At 35.6% G+C, this 23,796-nt stretch overlaps 1 protein-coding gene across 2 annotated transcripts in view; it reads left to right on the plus strand.

The window, feature by feature from the left end:
- Window positions 1-23,347, plus strand: part of LNPK (lunapark, ER junction formation factor) — an 84,278-nt gene extending 60,931 nt beyond the window's left edge. The window contains exons 10-14 of one of the 2 annotated variants that reach the window (XM_081241780.1): window positions 10,876-10,981; window positions 12,252-12,322; window positions 13,234-13,404; window positions 15,621-15,703; window positions 21,548-21,640. In XM_081241780.1, coding sequence (XP_081097906.1) covers window positions 10,876-10,981; window positions 12,252-12,322; window positions 13,234-13,404; window positions 15,621-15,703; window positions 21,548-21,556 — 440 coding nt within the window. In that variant the 3' untranslated portion in view covers window positions 21,557-21,640. Of the gene's footprint in view, window positions 1-10,875; window positions 10,982-12,251; window positions 12,323-13,233; window positions 13,405-15,620; window positions 15,704-21,547 lie in introns of both variants that reach the window. The other variant, XM_081241779.1, reaches the window with a different exon arrangement.
- The last annotated feature ends 449 nt before the right edge of the window (window positions 23,348-23,796 follow it).

The raw sequence follows: 23,796 nt of genomic DNA on the forward strand, positions 1-23,796 counted from the left end.
TCAGATTGTAAGTAAGGACAATTTTACTTCTTCTTTTAAAATCTGGATTCCTTTCATTTCTTTTTCTTGCCTTATTACACTAGCTAGAACCTTTAGTGCAGTGTTAAATAGAAGTGGTGAGAGCAGACATCCTTGCCTTATTGCTGATCTTAGGAGGAGAGCATTTACTTTTTCTTCATTCAGCCTGATGTAAGCTATCGGGTTTTTGGTTTTTTTTTAATAGATAGCCTTGGTCAGATTGAGGAAGTACCCTTCCAATCCTAGTTGCAAAGGTTTTTATCAGTAAAAGATGATGGATTTTGTCAAATGCTTTTTCTGCATCTATTGAGATGCTCATGTAGGGTTTTAGTTTTTTTTTTGTTTTAACATCACTATTTCACATGGTGAAATACACTGATTGATTTTTTAAAAATAAATTTATTTATTTTTGGCTGCATTGGGTCTTTGTTGCTGTGCGTGGGCTTTCTCTAGTTGGGGCAAGCGGGGGCTACTCTTCGTTGCAGTGTATGGGCTTCTCATTGTGGTGGTTTCTCTTGCTGCGGAGCACAGGCTCTAGGCACAGGGGCTTTAGTAGTTGTGGCACATGGGCTCTAGAGTGCAGGCTCAGTAGTTGTGGCACACGGGCTTAGTTGCTCTGCGGCATGTGGGATCTTCCCGGACCAGGGCTCAAACCCATGTCCCCTCCATTGGCAGGTGGATTCTTAATCACTGCTCCACCAGGGAAGCAGGGAAGTCCCTGATTGGTTTTTTTAACATTGATTTTTGGATGTTAAACCACCTAGCTTTCCTGAGGTAAATTTCACTTGGTCATGATGTTTTATTATTTTATATATATTGTTGGATTCAATTTGCTAAAACTTTGTTAGAAATATTTACATCAATTTTCCTTAGGGATATTGGTCTGTAGTTTTGTTTTTGTTTTTTGTTTTTTCTTGTAATTTTTTTTTTCTGGTTTTGGTATCAGAGTAATGCTGGCCTCACTATGAGAAGGTATTTTCTCATCTTTAATTTTATGGACAAGTTTGTGTAGAAATGGTATTATTTCTTTGTTCGAATTTTATTTTATTTTTTAATAGAGCGGGTTCTATTAGTTACCTTTTTTATACATATTAGTGGATATATGTCAATCCCAATCTCCCAATTCATCACACCCCCACCACCCGCTTTCCCCCCTTGGTGTCCATACATTTGTTCTGTACATCTGTGTCTCTATTTCTGCCATGCAAACCAGTTCATCTGTACCATTTTGCTAGATTCCACATATATGCGTTAATATATGATATTTGTTTTTCTCTTTCTGACTTACTTCACTTTGTATAACAGTCTCTAGGTCCATCCACGTCTCTACAAATGACCGAATTTTGTTCCTTTTTGTGGCTGATATTCCATTCTGTATATGTACCACATCTTCTTTATCCATTTGTCTGTCAGTGGACATTTAGGTACTTCCATGACCTGGCTATTGTAAATAGTGTGGCAGTGAATATTGAGGTGCATGTGTCTTTTTGAGTTATGGTTTTCTCTGGGTATATGCCCAGTAGTGGTATTGCTGAGTCATATGGTAATTCTATTTTTAGTTTTTTAAGGAACCTCCATACTGTTCTCCATAGTGGCTGTATCGATTTACATTCCCACCAACAGCGCAAGAGGGTTCCCTTTTCTCCACACCCTCTCCAGCATTTATTGTTTGTAGATTTTCTGATGATGCCCATTCTTACTGGTGTGAGGTGATACCTCATTGTAGTTTTGATTTGCATTTCTCTAATAATTAGTGATGTTGAGCACCTTTTCATGTGCTACTTGACCATCTGTATGTCTTCTTTGGAGAAATGTCTATCTGGTCTTTTGCCCATTTTTTGATTGGGTTGTTTGTTTTTTTTTAATATTGAGCTGCATGAGCTGTTTATATATTTTGGAGATTAATCCTTTGTCTGTTGATTCATTTGCAAATATTTTATCCCATTCTGAAGGTTGTCTTTTCATCTTGTTTGTAGTTTCCTTTGCTTTGCAAAAACTTTTAAGTTTCATTAAGTCCCATTTGTTTATTTTTGTTTTTATTTCCATTACTCTGGGAGGTGGATCAAAAGAGATCTTGCTGTGATTTATGTCAGAGTGTTCTTCCTATGTTTTCCTCTAAGAGTTTTATAGTGTCTGGTCTTACATTTAGGTCTCTAATCCATTTTGAGTTTATTTTTGTGTATGGTGTTAAGGAGTGTTCTAATTTTATTCTTTTACATGTAGCTGTCCAGTTTTCCCAGCACCACTTATTGAAGAGACTGTCTTTTCTCCATTGTATATTCTTGCCTCCTTTATCAAAAATAAGGTGACCATATGTGCGTGAGGTTTATCTCTGGGCTTTCTATCTTGTTCCATTGATCTATGTTTCTGTTTTTGTGCAAGTACCATATTGTCTTGATTACTGTAGCTTTGTAGTATAGTCTGAAGTCAGGGAGTCTGATTCCTCCAGCTCTGTTTTTTTCCCTCATGACTGCTTTGGCTATTCGGGGTCTTTTGTGTCTCCATACAAATTTTAAGATGATTTGTTCTAGTTCCATAAAAAATGCCATTGGTAATTTGATAGGGATTGCATTGAATCTGTAGATTGCTTTGGGTAGTATAGTCATTTTCACAGTATTGATTCTTCCAATTCAAGAACATAGTATATCTCTCCATCTGTTGGTATCATCTTTAATTTCTTTCATCAGTGTCTTATAGTTTTCTGCATACAGGTCTTTTGTCTCCCTAGGTAGGTTTATTCCAAGGTGCTTTATTCTTCGTGTTGCAGTGGTGAATGGGAGTGTTTCATTAATTTCTCTTTCAGATTTTTCATCATTAGTGTATAGGAATGCAAGAGATTTCTGTGCATTAATTTTGTATCCTGCTACTTTACCAAATTCATTGATTAGCTCTAGTAGTTTTCTGGTGGCATCTTTAAGATTCTCTATGTATAGTATCATGTCATCTTCAAATAGTGACAGTTTTACTTCTTCTTTTCCAATTTGTATTCCTTTTATTTCTTTTTCTTCTCTGATTTCTATAGCTAGGACTTCCAAAACTATGTTGAATGATAGTGGCGAGAGTGGACATCCTTGTCTTGTTCCTGATCTTAGAGGAAATGCTTTCAGTTTTTCACCATTGAGAATGATGTTTGCTGTGGGTTTGTCATATACGGCCTTTATTATGTTGAGGTAAGTTCCCTCTGTGCCCACTTTCTGGAGAGCTTTTATGATAAATGGGTGTTGAATTTTGTGAAAAGCTTTTTCTGCATCTATTGTGATGATCATATGGTTTTTATTCTTCAATTTGTTAATATGGTGTATGACACTGATTTGCATATATTGAAGAATCCTTGCATTCCTTGGGTAAACCCCACTTGATCATGGTGTATGATCCTTTTAATGTGCTGTTGGATTCTGTTTGCTAGTATTTTGTTGAGGATTTTTGCATCTATGTTCATCGGTGATATTGGCCTGTAGTTTTCTTGTGACATCTTTGTCTGGTTGTGGTATCAGGGTGATGGTGACCTCATAGAATGAGTTTGGGAGTGTTCCTTCCTCTGCAATTTTTTGGAAGAGTTTGAGAAGGATGCATGTTAGCTCTTCTCTAAATGTTTGATAGAATTCACCTGTGAAGCCATCTGGTCCTGGACTTTTGTTTGTTGCAAGATTTTATATCACAGTTTCAATTTCATTACTTGTGATTGGTCTGTTCGTATTTCTATTTCTTCCTGGTTCAGTCTTGGAAGGTCATACCTTTCTAACAATTTGTCGATTTCTTCCAAGTTGTCCATTTTATTGTTACAGAGTTGCTTGTAGTAGTCTCTTAGGATGTTTTGTATTTCTGCAGTGTCTGTTGTAACTTCTCCTTTTTCATTTCTAATTTTATTGATTTGAGTTCTCTCCCTCTTTTTCTTGATGAGTCTGGCTAAAGGTTTATCAATTTTGTTTATCTTCTCAAAGAACGAGCTTTTAGTTTTATTGATCTTTGCTGTTGTTTTCTTTGTTTCTATTTCATTTATTTCTGCCCTGATCTTTATGATTTCTTTCCTTGTATTAACTGTGGGTTTTGTTTGTTCTTCTTTCTCTAGTTCCTTTAGGTGTAAGGTTAGATTGTTTATTTGAGATTTTTCTTGTTTCTTGAGGTAGCATTGTATTACTATAACCTTCCCTCTTAGAACTGCTTTTGCTGCATCCCGTAGGTTTTGGATCATTGTGTTTTCATTGTCATTTGTCTCTAGGTATTTTTTGATTTCCTCTTTGATTTCTTCAGTGATCTCTTGGTTATTTAGTAACGTATTGTTTAGCCTCCATGTGTTTGTGTTTTTTACGTTTTTTCCCCTTTAATTGATTTCTAATCTCATAGCGTTGTGGTCAGAAAAGTTGCTTGATATAATTCCAGTTTTCTTAGATTTACCAAAGCTTGATTTGTGACCCAAGATGTGATCTATCCTGGAGAATGTTCCATGTGCATTTGAGAAGAAAGTGTAATCTGCTGTTTTTGGATGGAATGTCCTATAAATATCAATTAAATCTATCTGGTCTATTGTGTCATTTAAAGCTTGTGTTTCCTTAGTAATTTTCTGTCTGGATGATCTTTCCTTTGGTGTAAGTGAGGTGTTAAAGTCCCCCAGTATTATTGTGTTACCGTAAATTCCCTCTTTTAGAGCTGTTAGCATTTGCCTTATGTATTGAGGTGCTCCTATGTTGGGTGCATACATACTTATAATTGTTATATCTTCTTCTTGGATTGATCCCTTGATCATTTCATAGTGTCCTTCCTTGTCTCTTGTAACATTCTTTATTTAAAGTCTATTTTATCTGATATGAGTATCGCTACTCCAGCTTTCTTTTGATTTCCATTTGCATGGAATATCTTTTTCCATCCCCTCACTTTCAGTCTGTATGTGTCCCTAGGTCTGAAGTGGGTCTCTTGTAGACAGCATATATACGGGTCTTGTTTTTGTGTCCCTTCAGCGAGCCTGTGTCTTTTGGTTGGAACATTTAATCCATTCGCATTTAAGGTAATTATTGATATGTATGTTCCTATGACCATTTTCTTAATTGTTTTGGGTTTGTTTTTGTAGGTCCTTTTCTTCTCTTGTGTTTCCCACTTAGGGCAGTTCCTCTGGCATTTGTTTTAGCTCTGGTTTGGTGGTGCTGAATTCTCTTAGCTTTTGCTTGTCTGTAAAGTTTTTGATTTCTCTGTTGAATCTGAATGAGATCCTTGCCGGATAGAATAATCTTTGTTGTAGTTTCTTCCCTTTCATCACTTTAAATACATCATGCCACTGCCTTCTGGCTTGTAGGGTTTCCACTGAGAAATCAGCTGTTAACCTTATGGGAGTTCCCTTGTATGTTATTTGTCATTTTTGCCTTGTTGCTTTCAATAATTTTTCTTTGTCTTTAGTTTTTGTCAATTTGATTACTATGTGTATTGGCATGTTTCTCCTTGGGTCTTTCCTGTATGGGACTCTCTGCACTTCCTGGACATGGGTGGCTATTTCTTTTCTCATGTTAGCGAAGTTTCCAGCTGTAATCTCTTCAGATATTTTCTCGCATCCTTTCTCTCTCTCTTCTTCTTCTGAGACCCCTATAATGTGAATGTTGGTGTGTTTAATGTTGTCCCAGGTGTCCCTATTTTGTTCCGTGGCAGTGAAATCCACCATTCTGTCTTCCAGGTCATTTATCTGTTCTTCTGCCTCAGTTATTCTGCTATTGATTCCTTCCATTGTATTTTTCATTTCAGTTATTGTATTGTTCCTCTCTGTTTGTTTGTTCTTTAGTTCTTCTAGGTCTTTGTTAAACATTTCTTTCATCTTCTGAGTCTTTGCCTCCATTCTTTTTCCGAGGTCCTGGATCATCTTCGCTATCATTATTCTGAAATCTTTTTCTGGAAGGTTGCCTATCTCCACTTCATTTAGTTGTTTTTCTGGGGTTTTATTTTGTTTCTTCCTCTGGTACATAGTCCTCTGACTTTTCATTTTGTCTTGCTGTGAATGTGGTTTTTGTTCCACAGGCTGCAGGATTGTAGTTCTTCTTGCTTCTGCTGTCTGTCCTGTGGTCTGGTATTATTTCTTAATAATAAATTAAAATTTTACAGGTTAAAGTACCTGAGCCTGGTGTTTTCTTTGTGGAAGGTTTTTTTTTTCAACTAAAAATTCAGTTTTTTAAAGGGAAAACTACAGACTAATATCCCTCATGAACATGGATGCAAAAATTCTCAACAAAATTTTAGCAAATTGAATAGTTATGTTATTCTTGTTGAGTGAGTTGTGGTAGTTTGGTAGTCTTTCGAGGAATTTATTTCATCTAACTTTTAGAGTTTATTGGCATAAAGTTATTCATAATATACCCTTCTTATTCTTTTTTTTTTTTTTTTTTTTTTTTTGCGGTACGTGGGCCTCTCACTGTTGTGGCCTCTCTTGTTGTGGAGCACAGGCTCCGGACGCGCAGGCTCAGCGGCCATGGCTCACGGGCCCAGCCGCTCCGCGGCATGTGGGATCCTCCCAGACTGGGGCACGAACCTGCGTCCCCTGCATCAGCAGGCGGACTCTCAACCACTGCGCCACCAGGGAGGCCCCCCTTCTTATTCTTTTAATATCTTTACTATCTCTATTTATGTCATTTCTCTCATTCTGTTTTTTATAAATTTATTTATTTATTTATACATTTATTTATTTTTGGCTGCATTGGGTCTTCATTGCTACATGCAAGCTTCCTCTAGTTGCAGCAAGTGGGGGCTGCTCTTCGTTGCAGTGTGCAGGCTCCTCACTGCAGTGGCTTTCTTGTTGTGGAGCACATGCTTTTAGGTGCCTGGGCTTCAGTAGTTGTGGTGCATGGGCTCAGTAGTTGTGGCTCATGTGCTCTAGACCGCAGGCTCAGTAGTTTTGGCTCACGAGCTTAGTTGCTTCTTGGCATGTGGGATCTTCCTGGTTCAGGGCTCGAACCTGTGGCCCCTGCATTTGCAGACAGATTCTTAACCACTGCACCACCAGGGAAGTCCGTCTCATTCTTAACGTTAGTATTTTGTATCTTCCTTTTTTTTTTCCCCCGGATTAGTCTGGCTAGAGGTTTATCAATTCAGTTGGTCTTCTGAAAGAACTAGCTTTTCTCTATTATTTTTGTATTTTCTCTTTTATTAATTCCCTTTCTGATCTTTATTATTTCCTTTATTCTGTTTACTTCAGGTTTCATTAGCTGTTTCCTTTGTGGTTCTTAAGGTGGAAGCTGAATTCATGGATTTTAGGCCTATCCTGTTTTGTAGGTGTTTAGTGGTATAGTGTTCAGTGTTATAAATTTTCCTCTAAGTATTGCTTTAGGTGCATGTCATAAATTTTACATGTTTTTTTGTTTTGTTTTCATTCAGTTAAAAATGCTTTCTAATTTCTTTTTTGATTTTTCTTTAAAGCCTGGATTTTTTATATGTCTATTATTTATTCTCCAAAAATTTGGATATTTTCTTAATGTCTTTTGTTGCTGATTTCTAATTTAATTCTATTGTTATCAGAAAACATACTTTGTATTATTGAATCTTCTTAAATGTATTGAGACTTGATTTATATCTCATACTATCATTTGTCTTAGTGTATGTTTTATGTTCACTTGAAAGGAATATATATTCTGTTCCTGTTGGGTAGAATGGCTATAAATGTCAATTAGGTCAAGTTGGTAGTAGATAGTATTGTATGTCATTAATGATTTTCTGTCTGTTTGTTCTGTGAATTATTGAGAGAATGCTATTGAAATCTCTGACTATAATTGTGTCTTTGTTTCTTTTTGTAGTTCTGTTAGTTTTTGAAACTCTGTTATGATGCACATATATGTTTAGGATTATTATGTCTTCTTGATGAATTGACTCCTTGTCATTATGAAATTACCCTTTTTATCCCTGATTATATTCTTTGCTCCAGAACCTACTCTGATTGCTATTAATACAAGTGCTCCAAGTTTCTTTTGATTAGTGTTAGTGTATTTATATATTTTTCCTGTTATTTACTTTTAACCTGTTTGTGTCTTTATATTTAAAATGGGGTTTTTGTGAGCAGCATCTATTGGGTCTTGCTTTTTTATCCATTCTGACGATCTTTGCCTTATAGTGAGGATGTTCAGGCCACATACATTTAATGTAATGATTAGTATGTTTAGGTTTGAGTTTAAATCTTTTATTGTGCTATTTTTTTTTCTATTTGTCCCATCTGTTCTGCTACCTTTCTCCTGTTTTCTGCCTTCTTGTGGGTTGAGTGTCCTTTATGATTCCATTTAATTTTTTTTGTTGCCTTATCAGCTATAGTGCTTTTTTGTTTTTGTTATTTTAGCAGGTATTTTAGAGTTTGCAGTATGTATCTTTAAGTTGTCACAGTTCATCTCAAGTAATATGATACCACTTCTCACATAGTTTACGAATCAAACTACAGTGTACTTATGTTTCTCTCCTTCTGGCCTTTGTGCTATTGTTGTCATACATTTTGCTTATATATCTATTATAAACCCCAGAAGAAATTACAGATATCCCCACATTTTGAAAGTTCACTTTATACCACTTTGCTTTTATGAAAGACCTACATTAGTACCTGTTTCCACTAACTGAAAGAAATCGGAAGAGGGTTTTCACTTTTACAAAAAAAGGTGGAAAGCAAAAATAGCGTTTAGCATTTGTTTTGCAGTGAGCTGTTATAGAGGCAGCGCACATCCTGAGCAGCAAGAGTGGCACCGCCAAGCTCCTTCCCTGGGAACTACACTCAGCATCTCAGCATCAAGCCGCCATAGCTTTGAACTTTGTCTGTGAACATCTGTGTTTTATCTCAATTTATTTTGTGCATCCATTAGCAAGATGTATCCTAAGGTAATTGCTTCTTCACTTTATGCCATTTTGGCTTACAAAAGCTTTCATGGGAAATTTTGGACAGGAAGGGAAATCATGTATTACTTTTTCTTTAAGCCACTGATTATTTTTTAAAGTGATTTAAATAATAAATTTTATATATTTACCCACATGGTAACCATTTCAGGTACTCCTCTTTCTTTTGTGTAGATCCAGCTTTCTGTCTGATGTCATTTTTCTTCTGCCTGAAGGATTTCTTTTAACATTTCTTGTAGTACAGTTCTGCTAGTGATGAATTCTTTCAGTTTTGTATGTCCAAAAAAAGTCTTCATTTTGCCTTCATTTTTAAAAGATGTTTTCATTAATACAGAGTTCTAATTTGATAGTTTTTCTTTCAGAACTTTAAAGATACTGTTTCACTGTCTTCTGGCTTGCTTATATTCTGATGAGAAATCTGTCATTCTTATTTCTGTTTCTCTGTATATAATGTATCTTTTTCTGACTGCTTTTAAGATTTTCCCTCTATCACTGATTTTAAGCAGTTTGAGTATGCTGTGCCTTGGCACAATATTATTTATATTTCTTGTGCTTAGGGTTTGTTGATATTCTTGGGTCTGTGTGTTTGTTTACCGTTTTCATCCAATTTGGAAAATTTTTGTGCATTATTTCTTCAAATATATTTTTCTTTCCCTCTCTCTCCTCTTCTGAACTTCAGTTATATGTATACTAGGTGCTTGAGGTTGTTCCACAGCTCACTGATGATTTGTTCATTTAAAAATCTTTTTAGACTTTGTGTTTCATTTTGTATGGTTTCTGTTGCTCTGCCTTCAAGTTTACTAATTTTTTTTTGTAATGTCCAAACTGCTATTCATTTCATCTGTGGATTTTTTAATCAAGATATTATAGATTTCATCTGTAGAGATTCAATTTGGATCTTTTAAATTTTTTTCATGTCTCTACTTAACATATTAAATCTTTCCTCTGGATTCTCAAGCATATGGAATATAGTCATAATAAGTGTTTTAGTATATTTGTCTATTAATGCTGTCATCTTTGTCATTTCTGGGTCACTTTTGATTGATTTTTCTCATATGGGTTGTATTTTCCTGCTAATTTGCATGTCTAATAATTTTTTATCTGATGTCAGACATTGTAGATTTAACCTTATTGGGTACAGGATGTTTTCATATTCCTATACAAAGCTCCTCTGAATACTTACCCGATGACCTGTGAGTTATGAAGTTTTCCACCCTGGCTGGTGGGAACATGTGATATTTTTGATCCCATGTGAGCACTGGTAGCTTTAGTATTCTGGGGCAGTTATTTCTCTGTCCTCAGGTAGTCTTCCTCATATGCATCCTGGGCAGATCTTTGGTGTTCTTGCTCTGTGCATTCTCTCCTCTCTGGTACTCTTTCCAGTGAACTCAACCTGTCTTGGCCTCCCCAGAGTTCCAGCTTTATCTCCTCAACTCAAGGAGACTGATGAACTTCACCTGGATTTACCCTGCCTGAGTTGCTACCTGGAAACTCTCTCCAGGCAACAGGTTGGGGACAGTTGGCTGTTGGCAGTTGGCAGTAGGCTCATCTTATTTGCTTTTTGTCTTTCAGGGATCTTTATCCTACATTGCCTGATATCCAGTGTCTTTAAAACCATTGCATCACATATTTTACACAGTATTTTAGTTGTTTTAGGTGGGAAGATTAAATCTGACCCTGGTTATTCTATTGTGGTACAAAGTGGAAGTCCCCTAGTTTATTATTACATAAACTTTTAAGAGTCTGAGCATTTTAAAAATTAATTTGTACAGAACTCAACATAGCTTTATTCCTTAATAGATTATGTTCCTGGTTTTAATATAGCACATGTATAAATATATTTTTTGTAGTACAGTATTTTCAATGAAAATTTGAATACAGAGGTTAATAACAATATTATTTTTGTTTTGTTAAAATCATTTAAAAGTTCTGACAAGCATAGATAGTTTTTGGCAACTGAATTAAAGTTTAAATGTATTTTATACATATAAGTTATATATATATTTATTTATTTACTAGGTCTTCATCCTCCTGGTCCACCTTTAGCAAGACCTATTCTGCCCCGAGAACGAGGTGCTCTGGATAGAATTGTTGAATATTTAGTTGGTGATGGTCCACAGAACAGGTAATGTTTACTAGGGTGGTAGATAAATGAAAATGAAGAAAAGATTATTGGTTAGGGTATGTGTGTGTGCACATGTACTAGATGTTCTACAACTTTGTGGTTCTTGTTTCCTGATTTTAGAACATAATGGAGTATTTTATAGCCCTGCAAAAGAGTACATATTCAATTATTTTTTAGTAATAGCTTAAAGTAGCTAGATAAAACATTTAAAAATGTATTATATATAACAGAAAAACTATTGTAACTCTGCTATGTTATAACCATACTATAAGGTAATTTTTAGAGAAACTGAATCATTTCATTGACTCTTCTGAACTTGAAGAGCATGTAAATAGTGAAAAGTTGGTAGGTTGTAAGAAATGGAGTTTTATAAATGTGAGTACTGGACTTGACGGTGATAATTTTAATAACAGTGAGGACAATTTCATGTATTTGGCACTTACAGTTCCAAAATGCTTCTCCAGTTATTATCTTAATTGATCCTTGTAATAACTCTAGGATTATAGGTATGATGTGAGCAGAGCAATTATTATAGTATAGACTTTTAAGTAATTCTTAGGATATTCTTAGAGTAGATATTTGACAAGGTTATTGGTTAATATTATCGTTTTAATAAAGGGACTAGAATTTAATGTTAATGTAAAAAATTATATGTTATTCAAAACAGAGTATGTTGTTTGATAGGGCCAAGTATTTGTTAAGTACATATGCAGAGAACAGAAAGATTACATAAGTAGAAAATGCAGAAGATGTTTAAGTGTAACTGGGATAGATACAGGAATCATGATGTACAGAAATTAACCTTTGGACTGGACTAAACAAAATTAAATTCATTTCTTTACTACAAGACATCTCAGAGGTTTTAATAATACTGTGAATCTCTAAGAGGTTTCATCTTTTCCAGTCTTATCTGACCACAGATTTGGGGTCTGTCATCCCCAGGAATATATGTTAGAAAACATTAAAATTTAAGTGTTCTGTTATCAGATATGTTTCTGCTTACTTAGTAAGAGTATTTTCATTTGAGTGTTTCTTAGTTTATTTTTAATTTGATGTATAAATTATATTTTAAAATAGTTGAAATTTTGACTGTTAGCATGTTTAAAGAGTATTGTTTATTGTTTTATAAGTAATATCTAATCTACTATGACATGTTTAGCTATATTAAATGCTATGTACTGTGTACTTTAGCTGTGATGACTGAAGTAGCCTCTCCCATGGGTTTTATCTGCATTTGTAACTGGTCTATTCATTTTTCCTTTTGGTGTAGGTATGCCCTTATATGTCAGCAGTGTTTTTCTCACAATGGCATGGCTTTGAAAGAAGAATTTGAATACATTGGTAAGAATTATTTGGCAGTTAGGTTTAAATGTTTTAAATATTTCATTCTATGCCAATTCCCATGTAATGCCATTTTATTTTAGGTACTACTCTTTATATGTTGTTCAGGCATATTGTAGAACACAGAGCAAAGTAGGAAAGACAACTCAGGTTTTTTTCTTCGTACAGTATACAGTTGTTCTTTTTTTTTTTTTTTTTTTTTGCCATGCGGTATGGCATGTGAGATCTTAGTTCCCCGACCAGGGATCGAACCCACTTCCCCTGCATTGGAAGCATGGAGTCTTAACTACTGGACCGCCAGGGAAGTCCCTAGGCCAGTTGTTCTTAAACTTCACTGTGCATCAGAATCGCATGAAGAGCTTTTAAAAATTGTGATGCCCAGGTCCCACCTACAAATAATCTGCTTTAATTGATCTGGGGTGGGGTCCAGGAATCAGCATTTTTTTAAAGCTCCTCATAATATTTTTATGTGCAGCTACTAGTACTTAAAAATATTGAACTAAATTAATTATGCTTCTCAAATATGACATACTACATTTTTTGGGTCAAGTGAGCAAAATTCTGGATTTTAAGATACCTAATGATTCCGGTGACTAGAAATGTAATTTCTGTAACACATTTAGATCATTATTAATATTGTTTTGCTATTAGTTAACCTGCTATGTAGCTTATCTTTTCTGCTTTAAATTGATATTATAATTTTAATAATAATTAGAGTATGCTTTAAAATAAACTTTGGGTAGAACACCTGCCATAATATTATTAAAATCACGAGTAATTTCACAAGGGCTAAGTAACTTTTGAAGGTTTCTTTGACTGCTTGTAAAAGTAATCTTGAGAGTTACTTGATTAGTCCTTAAAATTTCTTTGGTTTTATGATTTTTGTTTTGTTTTTTTTTAATTCTCTGCAGCTTTTCGTTGTGCCTACTGTTTTTTCTTGAATCCTGCAAGAAAAACCAGACCCCAGGCTCCAAGACTTCCAGAGTTTAGTTTTGAGAAGGGGCAGACTTTGGAAGGCTCAAGCACAGTTGGTTCCTTGCCCTCAGGAAGTGTGATTTCATCAGAGAACCAGATCAGTGAAGGTATGAATATGTTAATTTTAAAGTTTTGTCTCTTAATAATGTTTTAGACAAGAATGGATCAGATTTTGCAGCATGCGTATATCAGCTGTTGTTCTGATACTGTGGCCTCCTGTGCAACTGGTATGATGTGTTTCAGTTTTTTTTTTTTTTTTTTTTTTGGCGGTATGTGGGCCTCTCACTGTTGTGGCCTCTCCCGTTGTGGAACACAGGCTCCAGATGCGCAGGCTTAGCGGCCATGGCTCACGGGCCTAGCCGCTCCACGGCATGTGGGATCTTCCAGGACCGGGGCATGAACCCGTGTCCCCTGCATCGGCAGGCAGACTCTCAACCAGTGCACCACCAGGGAAGCCCCTGATGTGTTTCAGTTTTAAAATACAGGTTATACTGTGTTAAGCAGCATCTAGAAATAGTTAGGTAAATATTATTTATGGAGTTACCTCTTTTTTTTTTTTTTTTTTTTTGTTGTTGTACGCGGGCCTCTCACCGCCGTGGCCTCTCCCGCCTCGGAGCACAGGCTCCGGACGCGCAGGCCCAGCGGCCATGGCTCATGGGTGCAGACGCTCCACGGCACGTGGGATCCTCCCGGACCGGGGAACGAACCCGTGTCCCCTGCATCGGCAGGCGGACCCCCAACCACTGCGCCACCAGGGAAGCCCCTGGAGTTACCTCTTTTAATAACTGTTGGGAGATTTAGCTAGTAATGTTTTCATGAAATTATTTTTCAATTTATTTAAATGAAGCAGTATGAGAATTATGAAACTACTACTCATAAGGGTAAATTTCTTATAAGCTTTGTAATTAACATTGATAAAAATAGGTTTGTGCCTACCATTTCAATGAATAGAAGTTACTCGAAAGCCGGAAACCTTGGAGTTGGAAAGTCAGCCTTACAGTTTTTGGAAGGCTATGTTGATAGGACTGGTGTTCCTTTGTTTGTTTGTTTGTTTTTGGTTTTTTTGCGGTATGCGGGCCTCTCACTGTTGTGGCCTCTCCCGTTGCGGAGCACAGGCTCCGGATGCGCAGGCTCAGCGGCCATGGCTCACGGGCCCAGCCACTCCGCGGCATATGGGATCCTCCCGGACCGGGGCACGAACCCGTATCCCCTGCATCGGCAGGCGGACTCTCAACCACTGCGCCACCAGGGAGGCCCAGGACTGGTGTTCCTTTGAAACAAACAATTTATTGAGGTCCACAAGATTTAACACTGCTGATGAATGCCTTTGTTGTAAAACAACCTTATTTTAGAGAAACTGAAGTTATCAGGATTCATTGAGTTTTAGAACTTTTAATTCTGTTTTAGGAATTCTTGAGGAAGTTTCATGAAAAAATGGAAAAGATGAGATGGAAGATCTGACTATTAATTGCCAGCTATTTCTTGTTATTAATATTGGGTGAGGAGCTGCTTGTTAAGCAGCTCTGAATTATGAAGATTGCTAAAATGATGACAAAGGCCCTGATATTTTGGTGCTTTACCTGGTACAGAAAAAAAATCCATATGGGAAGTTTAGTTCACATAGTTTAAGTAGTAGTCAGTATGCATCTTTTTAACTTCTTGAAATTATCAGCTACATATATTTGATTTCTTTATAAAATCACTGAGTAGTAGAAAAAGTGCTTAAACTGAGAATAATATATGAGGCAGTAAATCTTCACGTATCTAAAGTTTAGTATGAAACTTTGAGTATCTTTTTTTTTTTTTTTTAACTTCGAAGAATGAACCTAAAATATTTGTGTTGACTTGGGCTTGGCTTTTGGCTTACTAACAAATATCAAAATGAATTTGAATACAGATAGGCATGACAAGAGGCCTCTGTACTTTCAACACTGAATCGGTGCATTCGTCTTCTCCAAGTCTGCAACATCGACTCCAAACACAATATCAGATTTTTTCTTTTGCTTAAGTCATGCTCTGAGCTGCATGCTGTCACATGCAAATCATCTGCTTTGCCATTGCAAGCCTCTTGGAACTGAAAATTAAAGAATTCCGTACTGAAGATGCCTAGAGGAAAAATTGGAGTACTTTCCATGAGTACCCTTGCTTATGAAAGCTAAAGTGAATATTTGAAAGCCAATAGTTGGGACAAAAGAAAAGAAAAAACAGCCAACAAAATAGATATCTTGATAATGAGTCCCATACTTTATATCTTCTGCTAAGGTCAAGCTGCACAGTTAGCAAAACAACACCCAGCTATACCTTTCCTTCTCATCTAATCTAGGAGGAGCAATACCCCAGATGTCTCATTTTCTGTCAGAAATCTCTGGAATGAAGTCTAACTGGCTCAAAGTCAACCCTAATAAGGTAACGTTAATAGGTGAAGACACTGAGGCAGGGTCTGATAGTTCCACAGTGCTAGAAACTGAAGCGATTCCATTTGGTTAAGATAGTCTGTAGAGTAGTAACTTCTTCATTCTTCTGTTTGGATTCAGCAAAATGGCTATTATGAGCACCTTTTTACTTCTTTGGCTTTCCAGAAGACTGAAAATTTTTTTGAAGACACCTGTGTCAACACTGTTGATATACAGTTACCAATTCCAAGCTGGATTCTATTAGTAAACGATAGGAAGTATTTCTGATGAACGGATGAAGCTGCATTCATTTGAATGCTGGTAGCATACCTTTATGATTAAATTGAACTATGAAGTAAGGAGCATATCATCTCAATCAGCTACTCTCTCTGCTGACAGCCAATGTGATTAACGGCTTAGATTGCTGATTTCTACACTTTTGACATAGAAACTTGAGGTCTGAAAGAAAAACTTTCCTGTTTTAATATTTATATTTTTTTAAAGTATTGAAATAGCTCCTTGAAATTGCATTACTGAATTTACAGATGGAACCAAAAGGTAACTTTCTTCCATCTGAATTTTTTTTCAAAAAATATTCCACAACCATTTATATAAATCTAGAGTTAATAGAAGAAACCTTTTTTTTTTTTTTCAATTTATGATGCAAGACTTTGAAATTAAGTTTTGTCTTGATCCTGCTACTGGAAGATTTTGCGTTTAGGATGAGGCACAAGGCTTTTGAAATTTTTGGACCACTCTTTAGAACATCATATGAAACCTTGGAAAGTTTTCATCAAAGAAGGAGACCTAGAAGAAATTCCTCCCATTAATTGCTCATTTGAATTCCTAGTATTTTTTCTAGAACTGTGTATACAGATGCTTTGGTAATAGACTATCAGAGAAAGCAAGATATTAGGATTGTCATTTTATCTAAAAGCATACTAGATATGGTATGGCAAACTAATGAACTGGTTTTTGGTTCCTCGGTTTCTTTTACTGTGAAATGAATAGTACGGTAATATTTGAGTCTCTGTTAAGCTATGTTAAAGTGGGTTTATCAGTTTTGCTTTTTTTAAAAATGTATTTTCCAAAATAACTGATACATAGCATTCTTTTTGTTAGATATGGTAATAATTAGAGTACAAGGGTTCTACACTGTTAGTATTTTAGTAAAGTGATTTGGAGTTAGCATGTTTGAAAAATGTTAATATCGTTTTCATTGTTCAGTTATATTTGGCTAGATCATATGTAATTATTTTAGTAGAATATAGTTTTTATTCAACTGGCAATAACTTGCTAATAATAAAACTCGTGACATCTAATCAGTACTATCAAAAATAGTGATTAAAATTTATATAAGGTGAAATTTATCTTGATCTGATTTCTGCTCTTCCTTTCTTTTAAGCAATATACTGTTACCATTAGCCTATGTTGAACTAGGGAAAATTCTATTTTTAGTATTGCTTATTATGATGCTCTAGGAAATTGAACTATTTGATAATATAAATTTTATTGAATTCTGTGTATTTATCAGATCAAAAAAACTTATACAGGGCTTCCCTGGTGGCGCAGTGGTTGGGAGTCCGCCTGCCGATGCAGGGGACGCAGGTTCGTGCCCCGGTCTGGGAGGATCCCACATGCCGCGGAGCGGCTGGGCCCGTGAGCCATGGCCGCTGGGCCTGCGCGTCCGGAGCCTGTGCTCCGCAACGGGAGAGGCCACAACAGTGAGAGGCCCGCATACCGCAAAAAAAAAAAAAAAAAAAAAAAAAAAAAAAAAAAAAAAAAAAAAAAAACTTATACCTTTATTTATATTTAGCTATGTATAGCTTACTTAAGATGTAAACTTGCCTGTAGTATGGTTTTGCATGTTTGTTTTAGACATATAGATCTTTTAGCCTTTTGATTCCCTTTTCTAAAACACCTTCACCTAATAGTCTTACATTATTACTTAATAATGACATTCTAAAGTCTCATCTAATGGATTTGTTCACCAGTGGTAAATAATTACACAACATTCTGTGTGTTTAAGATAAGCTGTTTTCTCATAAGTGGTTATCATTTATTTGAATTTTGTTTGTTGAACCATTGAGTTGAGTTTTGGGATGAAATTCATGTCTTTGATCCTTAAATATAAGTTGGCCATTTTTCTTAAGGCAGAAAAATCTTGCAAAAACTGTTTGTTTAAAATCTGTGAGTTCAAAGACAAATTGTCCATCTTAATTTAACAGATTTCCGTTGGGTAAGTTTTATAGTCTATGCATATATCAGGTACTGATGTGTTAGCAAGGCAAAAAAAAATTTTTAAGTTATTGTAAAAAGGAATAAGAAGTAAGAATCTAAATCACTAAAATATGAGGGGTTTTGGAAGGTATAATCTAAACAGAATCATGTATTTTGCTGTGGAAGTTATGTGTTTCTTTTGGAGATATATGAAATTGTTTTGCTAGACTATTCTTTAATCTTCTTAGAAAGTTATCCTTTTAAGAGCTAGAATAAAAACCTAAAGGTAAGGTGATCTTCTTAGATGTTTTTGCATGTGTGTGGTTTACAGGTGAGGCAGTGGTATTCACTGTACAGTTAGACTCAGTTTTACGAGTTTGAGCTCTTGTCTCGCTGAACTGAAGCTTTGCCCAGACAAGTGGAAGCCAGTTGTTACAATTTTGTGGAAAAAGCTTCTCTCTCAAGGATATTGGGGTGGGAATTGGGCAGGGGTAGGAGTCAGGTAAGGAGCAAATCCCTTGGGTAATTTTTGTTTTATCACATTGTGATCTATTGTTTTCTTGGCATTACAGATATCAAATTTTAAAATTTTCTTACAGATTGAATTAGGTCATTCATGTAACTTGCATCAATCTTAGTCTTAAACTGGTGCTGCACAGGAAGAGTAGGCCTGTTTTATTAGTGTGAACATGAAAGCTGGTTTCTCTTTTGGTATTTTATGCCCAAATATTGACATATACTGTAATGTATTTTATACCACCAAGCTATTTTAAACTTCACAGAAAAAATTCACTGTTTTTATTAGAATAGGCAAATGATACCCCCCCACAGAAATAAAGTAAGTACTTTTGAAATATATTTAATAAACTTGTTATAAAGCTCTGTGGTTTAGTTATTAAACTGATATGTAATTAATTCTCTGTTAATCTTGCACACCTAGTTTACTTCAAGCTTATTGGGATGACCTCTCACAAAGTGGCATTGGCATCCAGACACTGAATATCTATGTCGTTTAGACTAGCTGATATCTGCATTATAGACACTATGACACATACCAAATTTTTGTAGTGTTAACTGCTATTAAAATTACTTTTCTAAAAATTAACCTGGGGGAAGAAAAGTAGTCATTACTAGGCTTTTTGATTGTTCTCCAGCCCTACTCATCATTTCACCAGTTTTTAGTCTTCTATATATTTTCTGAAATACAGTGCAGTATTGATGAGCAAGTTTTGTATATAATGCTATTTTCTAATTATGATAGCACGTGGTATTTCTTAGAATTCATCTCTATAGACATTAAAAAGTTAAGTATTAGGGCTTCCCTGGTGACGCAGTGGTTGAGAGTCCGCCTGCCAATGCAGGGGACACGGGTTTGTGCCCCGGTCCAGGAGGATCCCACATACCGCAGAGCAGCTAGGCCCGTGAGTCATGGCCGCAGAGCCTACGCATCTGGAGCCTGTGCTCCGCAACGGGAGAGGTCACAGCAGTGAGAGGCCCGCGTAATGCACAAAAAAAAAAAAGTTAAGTATTATAGTTCTCTTTGTATTAACTACTTCTTTAAGATCCCAGAATTTTTAAATTAAATTGGATTTGACTGGGGATGTATCTGTTTCTGAAAATAGTTACATCACAGAGCTTTAATACAATAAATCATGAACTTTGATACCTCTCCTGTTTTAAGTTTAGTACTGAGGCCATCTGTCAAACAGAATATCACAAACTATGTGGGCCTGTGTTCACCTAAGCACGTTTATTGATGAGTCCTGAATTTTGAGCTTTTTTTTTTTTCATTTCATGTGACTTTATTGGAGGGCTTACTAAATTATAACCACTTGTAAAGTTCTTGGCAAGTAAGTTTTGCTCTATGGCCAGAGAGTTGTGGAAAGCCATGACTCTTAAAATTCTACTCTGGATAAATATGTGAAGGTAGAATTACAAATGGTTAGTGACTCCTGAAATTTTCCACTGAAGAGCTTGCTTGCCCTTATAGCAGAAATGATCTGTACATGTCCATAGAGTTTCATTTCACTTTCTGCTTTTTCTTTGAGCACTGGAACATTCAAGTAACACAACTCAAATGACCTACTGCTTTTCTGCTTTGGATTTTTGTAAGATTCCAAGTGGTGCAGCAGTGCCATTTTAAGTTCCTTTTAAGATAAAACTAGCATTTTTGTAACATGTGAACATTCCTCACTACTTTTTGTGAGCATGTGAAATTTTCATACAGTAAAACCTCATTAACTTGGATGTCCCTAACTATGCAATTTTGGCCTTTTGTTCTATATATAAAAAGAGAGAAAGAGATCGTAATTAATTCTGTAAACGGGTCTAAGATATCTTTTTTAAATATAATTTTTAAAATATTTTTCGACTCTTGGCATAGAGTGTGTGATATATAGATAATTTGTATTTATTAAAACTGATATGATAAAAACATGAATTTGTAAGACCTCCATGTCAATATGTGTGCATATAGCACATAATTTCTTTGCAGAACTATTAATTAATTTTATTTAGCAAAATTCTGGCCTGTACTATATAAGGAACAAAACTAGAACTTTTTACTAGTGTAGACTGACCTTTCCTCCAGATTTTTTGAATCATTAACATTTATAGTTTATTGCAAGGGATCTTCTGTGATGGTATGAAAATCGGCTTATTTGCTTAGCCAATGTAGTTTAACCATATTTCTTGTAACAATAATATTAGTTGCTGTTTATTACAAAAACAAAACAAACAAACACCTCAAAGTTAGGTTTTTATTTTTGATTTGGAAATTGGGTGGCTCAAAGCTTTCTGCTCCTGTCATTCCCTTTCCTATCCCTTTCTATAAGCTTTAAAGAATTAAAGTAGTTATTATTGTTATTATTAAATTATTATTAAGAGATTTGAATTTAATGAAACTCAAAAGAGAGTTTGAAGGGAGTAAGTTTTCGGGTAGGAACCAAGACCCTTACTTGGCCTCTGCTGTGGAGACAGGGGCAAAAGACCCTTCCCTTTCTCTCCCTAGCATTCAAGGTATGTAGCATATTCTGACCCAGAGGTTTAAATCCTGAGGACTTGTCTTGCAGAGGGATGAGGAAAGATTTGTCATGCCTTTGGAAAAGGTGGATCCAGACCTCCCCAGTCATGGATAATAGAGATGTAAATCAGTGTGGGAAATCACACCACATACACACACACAAAGGTACACATTTACACATTGGTCACAGCGTTGCCTGGACGCAAGGGAGACCAGTTCCTTCAGGGAACATAATCTGGGAGTTAATATATTTGCTGTTTTTGCTGGGCTGTTGTCTTATAGCACATAATTCTGTTGGGACTTTGATATATTTGGACATTCAACTTTCAAATCCATCTTGAAGTTCTTAAATATTATGAAAGTTCATATATTTCATGAACTATGGGTCTTTAGGTAAAAGTATGTTTATGGGTTTTTTACCCCCAATTTTTTTTTCCTTCATTCATACCAATTCATATATGGTATGCTGTAGGGAGTTAAGTACATGTTTTTTAAGATTTTAAGGTTAATGTTAGACCATTCTACTGTTTCTTAGTCCATGTTTGCATGTGCTTATCTTATTTAGTAGTTTTAACATTTGGGTATACCTAAAGTCTTGACTCTTTATCTTTTCAGAATCTTTAGAAGAACAAGATGTTCTAGATAACAGTACAGAGCAGACAGATGACAAAATACCGGATACAGAGGAGACAGACCCAGTGTTTGAACAAGCATCTGGCACAGAGAAACCAGTGGAGAAGCAAGAAGAGACCGAGAATGAGGAAACCTCAATGAATAAAGCCAAATCAACAGTTCCCAGAGCTGATGCTATTCCTAATCCTGAACTAAGTGGAGAATCTTCGACAATGTAGTAAATGCTTCCACGTGCCTTCAACTGGATATTTGTAGTCTTGTTGATGTCAGTTATTGCTTTCTTAGGTGGTGCTTTCTTCTTCTTTTTCCCCTCTAAAGACATGCTTGATGTCATCTGAATTTCAGATTGCCTAGCTATTTCAATATGTCAAAGTTAGGTCTACTGGCTATTAAAATTAAAAGCAAGTGATATCAGTAAAGTAAAATCCTTTTTAATGTATAAAACCCACACTGTTTAGACAGCTTTTAGGTATTTTTTTCCATTCTAAATGTAAACAAATATGATAGCAGTTTTGTTTTTTATTTGTGATCTGTAAATACTATCCGTTTTGACATAGGAAGAACTTTGGTTAGGAATAAGTTCTAATAGCGTTTGTCTTAAGGAATGAAACTCGATTAGGATTTTTAATACTACATCATTAAAATGGATAGAATTTTAACTCTTGAAATATTTTCCAGGGGGTAAAATGTCTATTTAGGCATTTATATTAAGAGGTATGAAAGTTATTACAGTAACAATATAGGCATTGGTATGAATTCTCAGTAAGAATGCAGTCGAACAGTCAAGTGCAGTGTTACTTTTGACGTCTCTTTTTTTGCACCTGGGCCAGAGGTACCTGATATATATAATTAGCTTATGTTTACATATTAACATATAGGAACTATCTCTGCACTTGACTGTACTTGAATTTTGAGCATTATTTATATTTGTAAAATAATGATGATATTATAAGTGAATTTTGTGCTCTATTGTGTATTTTGTTAAGGAAAATAAAGATGACCTGGCAGCAATTTCTTTTTGTTAAATACCTAGACTTCTTCAGACAGTATCTTGGTGGCTGACATGGCTACCTGAAAAGTCTTAGGAGGAAAAGCTCACAATTCAATAAATCAATAGATTCTGCTAAGAGCAAATTATGATCTTTTTATTCAGACTTGTTGCCTTTCAAATTCAGAGAAATAGTGACATTTAGAGGTTCTAATCAGAGGTTAGATTTTTCTGATTCATGAAATCCTTAGGCCATTTGTAGTTTTTAATTTTGAGAGACATAGTTTTGTGAGAATAGGCAGTTAATTATAGTAGTTCATTGGATTTAATATGTGTATTAAGGATTAACTGGGAAATTTTTTTGACCCAGAATAGTAATACTTGTACTTTAAGTACAGTGTTGTTATCTTTTCTTTCTTCCTTTTTTTTTTTTTTTTTTTTTTTTGCAGTGCGCGGGCCTCTCACTGTTGTGGCCTCTCCCGTTGCGGAGCACAGGCTCCGGCCATGCAGGCCCACCGGCCATGGCTCACAGGCCCAGCTGCTCCGCGGCATGTGGGATCCTCCCGGACTGGGGCATGAACCCGTGTCCCCTGCATCGGCAGGTGGACTCTCAACCACTGCGCCACCAGGGAAACCCCTCTTTCTTCCTTTTATCTCTCTTCTCTATTACTAAAAAAAATTGAAATCAAGTTATGCCAAAGGGAGGAATATATAGGAATGGTGTATATGGCAAGTATTTCTAAGTTGTACACAGTTTGTTAAAAATTTAATAAAATGCCATTTGTTATCGTTTAAAAATTCATCTTTATGATTTAATATCTTATATCTGATAGGTATTTTTAAGGAACCTAAATCTGTTAATAGTCTTAGGCATCATGGTATAGTGACCAGAGTTTTCAAGATTACAGGACTGGGCTTAAATTCCAGCTCTTCAGTCTTGGGCAAGTCAGCTGATTTCTCTGAGACTGTTTTTTCATCTATAAAATTGGAAGAATAATACCTACTTTTTCAGGTATGGGGACAATTAAAAATAATTTATGTAGTGTGCCTAGCTCACTGCCTGATAATTAATAGATATTAAGTAAATGGTAGCATTTTATACTATTGATAAGTTCTTCCTCTTGCAGATAAGGAAATGAAAAAACAATATGCACATATAATTCAGCTGTTCAAAATCAAGCCAAAGTTTTCTGCATCACCTCTTCTTTATCATATACATGTATATAAGTGCATAGGTTAAGGA

The sequence above is a fragment of the Mesoplodon bidens genome (assembly GCF_964165515.1).
Source record: "Mesoplodon bidens genome assembly, chromosome: 8".
In the NCBI taxonomy this organism is placed as follows: domain Eukaryota; kingdom Metazoa; phylum Chordata; class Mammalia; order Artiodactyla; family Ziphiidae; genus Mesoplodon; species Mesoplodon bidens.